The 14,633-nt window shown below is 37.5% G+C and overlaps 1 protein-coding gene across 26 annotated transcripts in view; it reads left to right on the forward strand.

Annotated features, from left to right (window-relative positions):
- DST (dystonin) overlaps positions 1-14,633 on the forward strand; it is a 488,734-nt gene that overhangs the window by 371,620 nt on the left and 102,481 nt on the right. For all 26 annotated transcript variants that reach the window (XM_015136594.3, XM_077999802.1, XM_015136600.3 and 23 more), the window contains 6 exons: positions 3,125-3,333; positions 3,943-4,260; positions 4,738-4,904; positions 6,992-7,148; positions 8,094-8,220; positions 14,438-14,500. In XM_015136594.3, coding sequence (XP_014992080.3) covers positions 3,125-3,333; positions 3,943-4,260; positions 4,738-4,904; positions 6,992-7,148; positions 8,094-8,220; positions 14,438-14,500 — 1,041 coding nt within the window. The remainder of the gene's footprint in view (positions 1-3,124; positions 3,334-3,942; positions 4,261-4,737; positions 4,905-6,991; positions 7,149-8,093; positions 8,221-14,437; positions 14,501-14,633) is intronic.

A 14,633-nucleotide genomic window follows, 5' to 3' on the forward strand; every position in this document is an offset into this window, starting at 1 on the left:
TACTTCAGTGACAATATTTTATCACTAAGAAGTACAAACTAAACAGTGTCTTCATTTAGGCTACTATAACAAAAATACCATCGTCCGGGTACCTTAAACAACATAGATTTATTTCTCATAGTTCTGGAGGCTGGAAGTCAGAGATCAGCGTGCCAGTATGGTCGGGTTCTGGTGAGGGCCCTTTTCCTGGCTTATAGATGGCTGCTATCTTGCCGGTAGAGAGTGGTGGAGGGACATCATTTCTCTCCTGTTTCTTCTTCTAAGGGCGCTAATCCCATTCACACAGGCTCTACACTCATGACCTAATTACCTCCTCAGAGAGAGAGAAAAAATCTGAGTGTTTTTGCTACTCACTCTCATACACCATTGATCATGACACAGAACACTTCTGTGACCAGATGTGTGTGTGTATTTCTCCCCATACACCAAACAATTCTCCAACAGATACCAGCTGGATGTCCCGTAATTCAATTCAATTCAATTCAATTCTGACACTGTCTACCTGGAATTAGCTTCAGACCCCACAGGTTAAGGGGTCAGTCTCATAATGCTATCCCTACTTCAGATACCAATCACAAGTCCCAAATTGTGATCCGTATTTCAGAATGATCAGCTATAAATTAGGGTTCCCTTGACCCTCCTCAGTTTCAGTTAATTTGCAAGAGTGACTCATAGAACTCAGAGAAAGACTTTACTTACATTTACCCACTTAGTATAAAGAATATTACAACGGATACAGATGAACAGCCAGATGGAAGAGATACACAGAGTGAGGTATGGGAGGAGGGGAGCAGAATTTCTATGCCCTCTATAGGCGTGCCACCCCCAGGACTCCATGTGTTCAGCTATTCAGAAGCTCCCCAAACCAATCCTATTGGGTTTTTATGGCAGCTTCATTACATAAGCATGATTGATTGCATCATTGGCCATTGGTAGCAACTCAACCTTCAGCCCCTCTTCCCTCCTCAGAGGTTGAGAGGGTGACAGTTCCAACTGTCTAATCACATGGTTGGTTCCCTGGCAACATCTGCCACTCTCCCCTGCTCCCCCTACCCTAAGACTATCCAGGAGGCACCAGGCATCACTTCATTCAAACGAAAGATGCCCCTCACTCAGGAAATTCCAAGGGATTTAGGAGCTCTGTCATACACTCCTATCACTCAGGAAATCACAAAGGTCTTAGGAACTCTGTGTCAGGAACTGGGGTCAATGACCAAATATCAGAATAAAAGATTGTCCTTAGTGTCTGTATTACTGAGGAAATCAGAAGGATTTTAGGAACTTTATGTCAAGAGCTATGATCAGAGACCAAATATTTCTTATATGATAATATCACATCTTCCAAAGGCCCCACCACCCAACACTATCACATTGGGACTTTGGCACCAATATATGAATTTTGGGGGACACATTTAGTCTACAGCAAACAGTAACACTCAGACCTGTTAATTATATGAAAATAGCTGGCTTTCCCTGGGGAGTCACTTATTATGGCCGAACAGATCACTGATTTTACTTACCCTGTTGATGCAGTTGCCCAACTGAGAAGTCGCTAACCTGCCAACCTCAAGCTGTCATTCAGAGCATGTGCTCTTGTGAGTTTCCAAATTAGAGCTCATTTTTTTCTTCAACTTTTATTTTAGAATCAGAGGGTACATATGCAGGTTTGTTAGAAAGGTATATTGTATGATGCTGAGGCTTGGCATATGATCTAACCCATCACCCAGGTAATGAGATAGTCTGCAATAGGTAGTTTTTCAGCCCTTACCTTCCCACCCCTCTCCCCCAACTAGTAGTCTCCAGCGTCTATTGTTTAGAGCTTATTTTTGAACAACTGCTTGTTTCCTCTGCTGACAGCATTTTCCTGCATATTAAATGCTGTCTCCCTCCCCACTCAGTATGCTGATGGGCTTCTTGTGTTTTAGTAAGAGGAGCATGATTTTCTCTTTAAATCATCCAAACTTAACCTCTCACTCCAGTGAAAATGTTCAAGATGTTTTCTCATGATGTAGCATTAGAACAATTATATTATTTTGTTGTATAGATTATGTTTCATGGTCCAAACACAAGCCAGTAAGATATTTCATTTTATAGAGATGTTTCAGGACACAGCTTTTCCCTACTGAAGCTTTCTACAATGTGTAAGACTAAAGCATTCAGAAATAATTAAACTATTTTTCAAATTCTTGGACAATAAGTGACAAATTCACCATTTAAAACATTGTTTTCCAAAGAGAAAGAGATGAATACATTAAAAACCATTATTGTTCAAACTCTTCATTGGTCTACAATATAGAATGTAGGATGTTAACATGTGGGACTTTAGTTAAGTGAAAACTAAACCAGAAAGGGTTTTTTTTTTAGCATCTTGAATCTTTAGAATTGAAGGTAAAGTTTATCCTCATATGAGATAGGTTAGCCTGTTAAGTTTATTCTTCTCTTTTGTCCGCTGTTAAACTTTTAAATAAATTCAATTAGTGTATATTTTAGAAGTATAATTTCAACTTAAATGGATTTTCATTGTTGCCTATTTTCTTAACTTACTTGCGTCTGCCAGTTTCTGTGCATTCCAGTGATTTGCTTAAGTTGTGAAGTATGACAAAAGCTTAGCATGGGTGTGTGTGAGGGAGGGAGAGAGAGTGATGATTTTTATATGTAGAAGTTAATTCTTCATAAATCTTTGTAACTGTGTATTGTCTTGAGAATAGCTGTGTGCGACTCACCTTTTTGTCCCCGTAAGTAATTATCAATAAGTATGGCTAATGTGAAATGTCAGATTGAGAACCAGTATTTATTTCAAAGATTTACTGTTCGTACCTTTCTTTCATCTCTCTGAGACAATTCAAATGTTTATGCATCCAAAAAAATCTCTTTTCAAATGCAGATGGGATATATATTAACTTTTTAAAAAAGATTTCAATTTTCATTTTCCATTGGGCTCTTTTCTTTCTTTATATTTTAACATTTTAGGTGGTGCTCTGATTATGCATTAGGAATTTATCATTGAACTTTTTATTTTTAAAATTTTTATGTGGAAATTGTATGATTCACCTTCATGTGTTTTTGAAAAGGGATAGGGCAAAGAGAACTTTGTTGTTAATATTTCCTGATCTGTTTGGAGTAGATGACATTGTTGGGAGATACGAGGATCTGTCCAAGTCTGTTAATGAACGAAATGAAAAACTCCAGATAACCTTGACCCGTTCACTGAGTGTGCAGGATGGCTTGGATGAAATGCTGGACTGGATGGGAAGTGTGGAAAGTTCTCTGAAAGAACAAGGTCAAGTGCCTTTAAACTCTGCTGCTCTTCAGGATATCATCAGTAAAAACATTGTAAGTGACTTTAAAAAAAGTCCCATTTATAGTTTTTTGAAAAAACAGTTTTATAGGTTCAAAGTATAGATAGATTTAAGATAAATTTAAGGATATGAAAAAGAGACATTTACTGAATGTGAGTGTGGAAAGTAATGCACAAAATCAAGTGTGTAAAATGGTTTATCTGTGAAGAAGTGTAGGAAGGGCTTTGTGTACTTTTTCTTGAATATTATTTCTTATAGAGGGCTTATGCATACATTGAGTCTTGTCTTGTTTATCATTGTTTCAGCCAGCTGCACATGAGGTTAATCAGATCAGTCTTGTCTAGTCTTTTAAGAATTAGGACCATGGCTAATCCCCAGGCTCCATTAGATTCTAGGGGTTGCTGAGTAGCAGCAGCCTCCTGCCTCATTCAAGCAACTAGCCAGCTGTTCTTCACTCTCTCGGAGAGGTTTAGGATGGCATTCCTCAAGGGACAGATCAAACTTGTCATTCAGTTTCAACGGTTAACCTTCCTAGTCACAGGTTGTGCAAGCTTATGTTGTTAGGAATAGTCATTTTAAAAAATTCTGTCACATTATTGGTAAACATAATAATAAAACATATGCAATACTTGGTTTATTTTAGATGTTGGAACAGGATATTGCAGGTCGTCAGAGCAGTATAAATGCCATGAATGAAAAAGTGAAGAAATTTATGGAAACAACAGATCCATCCACTGCATCCTCACTGCAAGCCAGAATGAAAGACTTGTCTGCTCGGTTTTCAGAAGCAAGTCATAAACACAAAGAAACTCTTGCTAAAATGGAGGAACTAAAAACCAAAGTAGAACTGTTTGAGAACCTCTCAGAAAAGCTCCAAACATTTTTAGAAACAAAAACTCAGGCTCTTACTGAAGTAGATGTGCCAGGAAAAGATGTTACTGAATTGTCTCAGTATATGCAGGTATGTCTTCCTTACTACTCAGGAGGCTAATCAAATAGATTAATAGTTAGGGCAAACTGATATACTTATTGACAGAATTATAATTGGCAATCATTTTAATTGCTTATAGATGAGTAAAGATCTATGTTTTACTCCTTTAAAAATCTCAAACCTTATCTTTTCCTTGAAGCCTTTGCTGATTGGTTGGAAATAAATATCATTTATCACACATATCATAGGTAGTATAAGTATCATCTTACGTACCAGAAACCACAAAGAGACAAAATATAGAATGCATTTTAAATCAAATAATGTTTACTGTGTTCTCTTTCAAGCCTATTTGCATGTTTATTATATTTAGAATACTGGCCATAGGCAGACTCATTCTTATGTGAAATTATGAATAGAGCCATTCTGATTCCGTACAGACCTCTGAATGGAATGCCATTTGAAGATCTAGCAATATTTATATTGACTAAATATCTTAATGCTTTGTAGGAATCAACTTCTGAATTTTTAGAACACAAGAAAGATCTTGAAGTTTTGCATAGTCTCTTGAAGGAGATATCCAGCCATGGCTTACCAAGTGATAAGGCTTTGGTTTTTGAAAAAACAAATAATTTGTCAAAGAAATTCAAGGAAATGGAAGATACCATCAAAGAAAAGTAAGTACCACTTTAAAAATTGTATTTTATTCTATTTATATTAATTAGAGTGAAATACTTATATTTACTTATATAGATAACTGAAACAATTTTGAAAACTTGAGAATAAGCATAGGGCTACTTTATAAATGTTTTTATATTTTGATCATTGTTTGCTATTAAAATTACATTATTTGGTTTAACATTTAGGAGGAAAATTCAATACTTCTTACATAAAAGTGGAAAATGTTACATAAGAAAAATGATGGTGGTAGTATATTACTGAAAATGATCTAAACTTGCTGTAGTCTCTGAAGCCTATGGCAAATATCACATTTTTATTTGCAAAGGCAGAAATAACCTTGAAAAACAGCTCGTGGTTCTTTGCTTTGTGAGCTCAACTCACAAATGATGTGCAGTTTCAATATGGCCTTTTTAATATAATAGTTTACTTTTTAAAGAGCAGTAGATGAGATAGGAAACTGAAAAAACAAGATTAGAAACAAGTGAATGAACCTACGTTGAGCTAAAAAGCTATACAGGACCTTGTGATTGAGTTTTTGTGTTTCTGATCTTGTGTTAGTTTAGAATATACATTGGATTTTGCTAAAGTTTATATAGAAAAGCCTCAAAACATAGAAAAGTCATTTCTCTTCCAACTACTCTTCTTTATTTCTTCAGAATTCTCTACCTGAAATGTTTGAGTGCTGCCTTTATTTCTCACAGAGCTATATGTTCCATCCTGTCATGTGGTATTTAATTCACATTGCATAGAAGAAACGTTCTTGGTTTTCTTAGGTGATATCTAGGTAGTTTCTTCTTTCAAATGGGTCAACTTTAAAATAATGTAGTCATCAGTAATTAATCCAGCTGCAGTGCATTCGTATTTGCCAGTGTTCTGCACGCTTGCATATGTGTACGTGTCATCCACATGCCAAATGTTAACTGTCCTCACAGTTGTTCATGTGTTGGGCATGTGTACTGCCTCCATGGTGCCAAGCATACAGAACAACCCATACAGTTCACCAGGGAGTTTCCTGAGTCTCTGTAGGGGAGGCACACATGAACATTCTCCAGTCACTAGGTTTCATCTCATTTTGGGAGACTTTAAGCTGGACTGCCTGCCCCAGTTTATCCATCCATAAACGTGACTGTAGTATAGTGTAGAAACCACTAGGTGGCATTATGTTTTCCTCATGTCAGTGATTGTCAACCATTCCCTTCTGGTTCTGTGCCTGCTGGCATTCAGCATCACATAAAGTGGACAGATCAAAGCTCATTGAATCTAAATAATGTTGAAACTGTTTGTGTATTCTTAGAGTTTATGTAGCATTATAAAGAGTGCCATTATATACAGGCTACAGATTTCTTGAATACTCCTATCTTTATGAACCTTGCCTGAGAAATAGACCAATAGTTATTTAGCTCAGGGGTTCCCTAACCCCTGAGGTACCTACAGGTCCATGGCCTATTATGAACTGGGCCGCACAGTAAGAGGTGAGTGGTGGCACCAAAGCTTCATCTGTATTTAGAGCTGCTCTCCATCACTTGCATTGCTGCCTGAGCTCTGCCTCCTGTCAGATCGTTAGAGCCATTAGACTCTCATAGGACCACGAGCCCTACTGTGAACTGCATGCAAGGGATCTAGGGTGCATGCTCCTTATGAGAATCTAATGCCTGATAATCTGCCACTGTCTCCCATCACCCCCAGATGGGACTGCCTAGTTTCAGGAAAACAAGCTCAGGGCTCCCACTGATTCTAGATTATGGTGAGTTGCATAATTATTTTAATATATATTACAATGTGTAATAATAATAGAAATAAAGCACACAATAAATGTAACGTGCTTTAATCATCCCCAAACCATCCCCTCTAGCTGGTCTGTGGAAAAAATTGTCTTCCACAAAACCAGTCCCTGGTGCCTAAAAGGCTGGGGACTACTGATTTAGCTGATTTCACTTGTCACCTATGAAACCTTTCCTCCTGTATCAAAGGGTTAGAGTACATACACATGGAAGATGGTTTCTTAACATTAAGTGTGTCATGAGAATAATAATTTTATTCTTCTTTCTGTGACTTAAATTCTTGTATGATTTTTGTTATGTAGAAAAGAAGCTGTAACTTCTTGTCAAGAACAGTTGGATGCTTTCCAAGTTCTTGTTAAATCATTGAAGTCATGGATAAAAGAAACAACAAAAAAAGTTCCCATTGTGCAGCCTTCTTTTGGTGCAGAGGATTTAGGAAAATCTTTGGAAGATACTAAGGTGAATCATTGTTATCTAATACTAAATTTTCATTTGTGCCAGTAATGAAAGATTAAAAGACTAATGGTAGTTTTCTTTGATCTAATATCATCTAAGTTTGATCCTCATATATGTACTGTATATTTTGTTGACCTTTGGAAATCATGGCGTGGGGCTTAACTAATTCTTTTGGAAAAGGACATAAACTTTTCCGTTGATTTGCTTTTTAAAAAAATATATTAATGAGTTGCTGACTATTCTAGTAATCAAGTTTCCTTTCCTACCAAATCTCTACTTAGTTTCAGTAATTTTTATACCATTTCTCATAATATTAAGTAAAACATCTTCTTCACTTAGCATTTTACTCTAGCTTGTATATATCACTATAACGAGTATTCGGAAAGAGAAGTTATTTGAATCTCCTGCATAAATAGTGCACAAGTCTTTTGTCATCTGCCTCAAGGCGTAACACCTGTGACCAGTATGACATTTTTTTTTTTTTCACTCCAAATTTGTGGATGTGTGTGTGTTTTTAAAAGTTATTGAAATTTGTAGGATTAAAATACACTGTAAAATGAAATTCTGAATTCCTATTTATTTTTATTGTTCCTAGTACCTTTTATCTTGTAACTGGTCTGTTACCTAGTACAGTTTTACAGACTTACAGTTGACAGTTATTTTGGAACCCATAGCAGCCAAGAATAGCCTGACTCCCACTGTGGCTAGGGTTTTACTTGCCACTTACGAAACCTTTGAAGGCAGAATGGGCCATACATACCCCACCATTAACTGAGTTAACAGTCACCTGGGCTGTGGGAACAAATAAGTGCCTTTTTCTTTCATTGACTCCCTCACAAATCAGGGTCTACAATTATTACTACTTTGAGATATGTTTAAGAAATTGAATTATAATGTGCAACTTTGAAAATATTAAGATGGAAAAATAATGTGTTTTTATATCTCAAGAAATTACAAGAAAAGTGGAGTTTAAAAACACCAGAGATTCAGAAAGTAAACAACAGTGGGATCTCACTATGTAACTTAATAAGTGCTGTGACCACCCCTGCAAAGGCAATAGCAGCAGTTAAATCAGGTATGAGCTTTATTTACATTTATGGCAAAAACTGTAAGCATTGAGTTTACTCATGTCAATTTTGTGTATGTTATTTTTAAATTAATGCATAAAATAACCTCAGAAATACAAAGTGAAAGTGGCAAGAAACATGGCATCTATAGGCACACTGTGTTGGGAATGTATCTGTACTAATCAAATTTCAAATCCTTCTTATGTTTTATTTTATTAGACTGTATTTAAAATGTAGCTAAATTAATATGTAAGAATAAGGAATGTTATATTGGGGAAGGGAACAGATCATATTCAAATTTGTTTGCTTTTTACCTTAATTAGATGGATATATTGAAATTCTATTTAAAATATTTAATTGTAATATTTGATAAAGAAATGAATCTGGGCAGCTGGGAAAGAAGTGAGGGAAGGAAATTGGCCCTTTTCTATACAGTGGACACTCTCTTATTTTATTCCTGTGTATTTCATTCTGTACATCATTCCCAAAGTAAACAATTATGCAGTATGTGAGCCAGCATATTTGTATCACAATCTAACTCATGGTTAAGCCACTTTTCTCAATAAAATGGGAGAGTCATATGTAAATATTGATTCTAAAATTAATTTAAGCAAGTTATGGTTATAGTTTTTAGTTTGAAACATACAGTAACAAGTTTTTTTAAAAAAATAATTGGCAGAAGGCAGCTCTGATATCTTTCTTCTGAGAGTTCTGAGTATCCTCTGTGGGGTATCTAGTCTGACCAGCCCCCCAGCTGTCCCTATTGTGATACTGATGTTCCAGCTGGGCTCTTCTCAGCCAACCATTTATTCCACTCTATTAATCCTATTTCAGGGACTACCCATATTATAATGGTGTGATGATTTCTCCTTTTTCTTCTAATCAGATTTCCTGAAATGTCAAGTTTTTTTTTTTTTTTTTTAGAAGAGGAATTCTATTGTGCTTTATTTATTTTAGCTCTTCATGTCCCCTTTATATTTGCCATAAATATCAAGTGTTTTTTGTTGTTGTTGTTGCTGTTGTTTTGGGATTTTTTTTTTTTTTTACTCTTGGTAACTACCAAGCATGGTAGGAATTAGTACTGAGCATCTACAGGATATTTTTACTTCCATCTGAAATCCCATCATGTTTAATTTTTTTTTTAAGGGACAAAGTTAAGATTCAGATGTTTTAATGTTTCTGTTTAGACTTGCTATTATGTGGTTGATCTGAGAAATGTCTTTGTGTTTTGGATACGTAGCCAATAGATACTAGTATGAGAAAGTCTAACTGATATTTTAATATTCTGATTATGAAAAAGTACCAGTGCTAGATTGTTATGTAATAAAAGTGAACTATTAGTTTGCTACTTACTGATGACTAGTTTCTACTTGCTAAGCAATGGATCTTTGGTTCCCACGTTGGTGTTTGGTTCCCACAGTTAGGTATTATTATTCCCATCAGTTTGGCTGATTCGTTTGTCCAGTCACCTGGCTAGTAATTAATGAGGCTGGAGTTTAAAATCAGGTAAGTTATACAGCAAGACCTAGGTACTCCTAACCACCATGCTCTCTCTTCGTGTTGACGTAATATGGGTTTAATAATCGATTTGTTTATTTTCTTTTTTACTTTCAACTTCTTATGTATTTAAAAAAATTATTCTGCCTGCATTAAGCCCATAATAGCACTGTGTTAACTGCACCAGACAATTTTCAGTCCTTAAGTAAGGCAGATACTCTTTTGTCAGTCACATATACATTGTTCAACACACTTATATACTGAGTACCTTCTGAGCTTCAGGACCTTTATCATTAAGATAATTTTAACAATAAAGTGAGAGGTGACTGGCAAGATGGCTGAATAGGAACAGCTCCAGTCTGCAGCTCCCAGCGAAATCAATGCAGAAGGTGGTTGATTTCTGCATTTCCAACTGAGGTACTCGGCTCATCTCACTGGGGCTGGTTAGACAGTGGGTGCAGCCCACGGAGGGTGAGCAGAAGCAGGGTGGGGCGTTGCCTCACCTGGGAAGCGCAAGGGGGTGGGAAACTCCTTCCCCTAGCCAAGGGAAGCTGTAAGGGACTGTGCCTTGAGGAATGGTGCATTCTGACCCAGATACTACACTTTTCCTACGGTCTTCTCAACTCACAGACCAGGAGATTCCCTTGGGTGCCTACACCACCAGGGCCCTGGGTTTCAAGCACAAAACTGGGTGGCCGTTTGAGCAGACACTGAACTAGCTGCAGGAGTTTTTTTTCGATACTGCAGTAACGCCTGGAATACCAGCAAGACAGAATCATTCACTCCCTTGGAAAGGGGGCTGAAGCCAGGGAGCCAAGTGGTCTAGCTCAGCAGGTCCCACCCCCACGGAGCTCAGCAAGCTATGATCCACTGGCTTGAAATTCTTGCTGCCAGCACAGCCGTCTGAAGTCAACCTGGAGTGCTTGAGCTTGGTGAGAGGAGGGGTGTCCACCATTACTGAGGCTTGAGTAGGTGGTTTTCCCCTCCCAGTGTAAACAAACTGCCAGGGAGGTTCAAACTGTGCAGAGCCCACCACAGCTCAATAAAGCCACTGTAGCCAGACTGCCTCTCTAGATTCCTCCTCTCTGGGCGATGCATCTCTGAAAAAAAGGCAGCAGCCCCAGTCAGGGACTTACAGATAAAACCCCCATCTCCCTGGGACAGAGCACCTGGGGGAAGGGGCGGCTGTGGGCGCAGCTTCAGCAGACTTAAACGTCCCTGCCTGATGGCTCTGAAGAGAGCAGCGGATCTCCCAGCACAGCGCTCCAGCTCTGCTAAGGAACAGACTGCCGCCTCAAGTGGGTCCCTGACCCCCGTGCCTCTTGACTGGGAGACACCTCCCAGCAGGGGTCGACAGACATCTCATACAGGAGAGCTCCGGCTGACATCTGGAAGATGCCTGAATACACCAATAAGTTCTGAAACTGAGGTAGTAATTAATAGCCTACCAACCAAAAAAAGCCCAGAACCAGACAGATTCATAGCTGAATTCCACCAGAGGTACAAAGAGTAGCTAGTAACATTCCTTCTGAAACTATTCCAAACAATAGAAAAAGAGGAACTCTTAGCTGGGTGCGGTGGTTCACGCCTGTAATCCTGGCACTTTGGGAGGCGAGGTGGTTGGATCATGAGGTCAGGAGATCAAGACCATCCTGGTTAACATGGTGAAACCCCGTCTTTACTAAAAATACAAAAATTAGTTGGACTAGGTGGCGGGTGCCTGTAGTACCAGCTACTTGGGTGGCTGATGCGGGAGAATGGCATGAACCCAGGAGGCGAAGCTTGCAGTTAGCCGAGATCGCGCCACTGCACTTCAGCCTGGGTGACAGAGCAAGACTCCATCACAAAAAAAAAAAAAAAAAAAAAAAAAAAGAAAAAGAAAAAGAGGGACTCCTCCCTAACTCATTTTATGAGACCAGCATCATTCTGATTCTAAAACCTGGCAGAGACACAACAAAAACAGAAAATTTCAGACCAAGATCCCTGATGAACATCAATGCGAAAATCTTCAATAAAACACTGGCAAACCGAATCCAGCAGCACATCAAAAAGCTTATCCTCCACAATAAAATGACAAAAACCACGATTATCTCAATAAATGCAGAAAAAACCTTCGATAAAATTCAACACCCCTTCATGCTAAAAACTCTCAATAAACTAGGTATTGATGGAAAGTATCTCAAAACAATGAGAGCTATTTGTGACAAACTCACAACCAATATCATAGTGAATGGGCAAAACCTGAAGCATTCCCTTTGAAAACCGGCACAAGACAAGGATACCCTCTCTCACCATTCCTATTCAGCATAGTATTGGAAGTTCTGACCAGGGCAATCAGGCAAGAGAAAGTAATAAAGGGTATTCAGATAGAAGGAGAGGAAGTTAAATTGTCTCTGTTTGCAGATGACATGATTATATATTTAGAAAACCCCATCGTCTCAGCCCAAAATCTCCTTAAGCTGATAAGCAACTTCAGCAAAGTCTCAGGATACAAAATCAATGTGCAAAAATCGCAAGCATTCTTATACACCAATAATAGACAAACAGCCAAATCATGAGTGAGCTCCTATTCACAATTGCTACAAAGAGAATAAAATACCTAGGAATCCAACTTACAAGGGATGTGAAGGACCTCTTTAAGGAGAACTACAAACCACTGCTCAAAGAAATAAGAGAGGACACAAACAAATGGAGAAATATTCTATGCTCATGGGTAGGAAGAATCAATATCGTGAAAATAATTATACTGCCCAAAGTAATTTATAGATTAAATGCTATCCCCATCAAGCTACCGGTGACTTTCTTCACAGAATTAGAAAAAACAACTTTAAATTTCATATGGTACCAAAAAAGAGCCTGTATAGCCAAGACAATCCTAAGCAAAAATAACAAAACTGGAGGTGTCACGCTACTTGACTTCAAACTATACTACAAGGCTACAGTAACCAAAACAGCATGGTACTGGTACCAAAATAGACATTTAGACCAATGGAACAGAACAGAGGCCTCAGAAATAACACCACACATCCACAACCATCTTGTCTTTGACAAACCTGACAAACGCAGTAGGGGAAGGATTCCCTATTTAATAAGTGGTGTTAGAAAAACTGGCTAGCCATATGCAGAAAACTGAAACTGGACCCCTTCCTTACACCTTATAAAAAAACTAACTCAAGATAGATTAAAGACTTAAACATAAGACTTAAAACCATAAAAATCCTAGAAGAAAACCTAGGCAATACCATTCCGGACATACGCATGGGCAAAGACTTCATAACTAAAACACCAAAAGCAATGGCAACAAAAGCCAAAATTGACAAATGTGATCTAATTAAACTAAAGAGCTTCTGCACAGCAAAAGAAACTATCATCAGAGTGAACAGGCAACCAACAGAATGGGAGAAAAATTTTGCAACCTATCCACTTGACAAAGGGCTAATATCCAGAATCTACAAGGAACTTAAACAAATTTACAAGAAAAAAACAACACCATCAAAAAGTGGGCAAAGGATATGAAGAGACACTTGTCAAAAGAAGACATTTATGTGGTCAACAAACGTGAAAAAAAGCTCATCATCACTGGTCATTAGAGAAATGCAAATTAAAACCACAATGAGGTACCATCTCACACTAGTTAGAATGGCAATCATTAAAAAGGAAACAACAGGTGCTGGAGAGGATGTGGAGAAATAGGAACACTTTTACACTGTTGGTGGGAGTGTAAATTAATTCAGCCATTATGGAAGACAATGTAACGGTTCCTCAAGGATCTAGAACCAGAAATACCATTTGGCCCACCAATCCCATTACTGGGTATATACACAAAGGATTATAAATCATGCTGCTATAAAGACACATGCACACCTATGTTTATTGCAGCACTATTCACAATAGCAAAGACTTGGAACCCACCCCAAAGCCCATCAATGATAGACTGGATAAAGAAAATGTGGCACATATACATTATGGAATACTATGCAGCCATAAAAAAATGATAGTTCATGTCCTTTCCCAGGATATGGATGAAGCTGGCAACCATCATTCTCAGCAAACTAACAGAGGAACACAAAACCAAACACTGCATGTTCTCACTCATAGGTAGGAGTTGAACAATGAGAACACATGGACACAGGGATGGGAACATCACACACCAGAGCCTGTTGGAGGGTGGGCAGGCTAGTGGGGGATAGCATTAGGAGAAATAATGTAGATAATGGGTTGATGGGTGCAGCAAACCTCCATGGCATGTGTATACTTATGTAACAAACCTGCACATTCTGCACATGTATCCCAGAACTTAAAATATAATAAAATAAATAAAAATAAATACAAATTAAAAAAAACTAAGCTTCCACTTATTGCTCTAAAATGCAATTTAATAAATATGACTCTTCCTAGAATAGAGGAATTTATTATGATAAAGCGATTTCATCACAAAAATTTTGTTGAATATTTAATGATTAATTTATATAATATAAACATACTGAAATGGTAGTGTTTAAGACAATACTTTAAGAATAAATTTTACATAGAAGAGAGGATATTGTTTGATATTTAAATTTTAGACATTCATTTGATTTTGAAGTTGAGTCAGTATTTTATGTTTTCAAATAGCAGTAACATTTTAAAGTGATTACTGTTGATGGGGTTTGATTTAATGCCATCTACTGTTAATGTATAGAAATGCTATGAAACTCTGTGATTATTTTAGTGTTAATATTTTTGCAGGTGGAGCAATATTAAATGGTGAAGGAACAGCCACAAATACTGAGGAATTTTGGGCAAATAAAGGTGAATATTAATTTTAATTTGTTATTGATTAATGTAATTTGGTGTTTTTTTAATGAGAGAAAATCTTAGAGGCAAACAGTAGTTATATTGAAATTTCAAGCCTGAATTACAATGGTATTTGGTCTAATAGTCA

Source organism: Macaca mulatta, chromosome 4 (assembly GCF_049350105.2).
Source record: "Macaca mulatta isolate MMU2019108-1 chromosome 4, T2T-MMU8v2.0, whole genome shotgun sequence".
Taxonomy (NCBI): Eukaryota; Metazoa; Chordata; class Mammalia; order Primates; family Cercopithecidae; genus Macaca; species Macaca mulatta.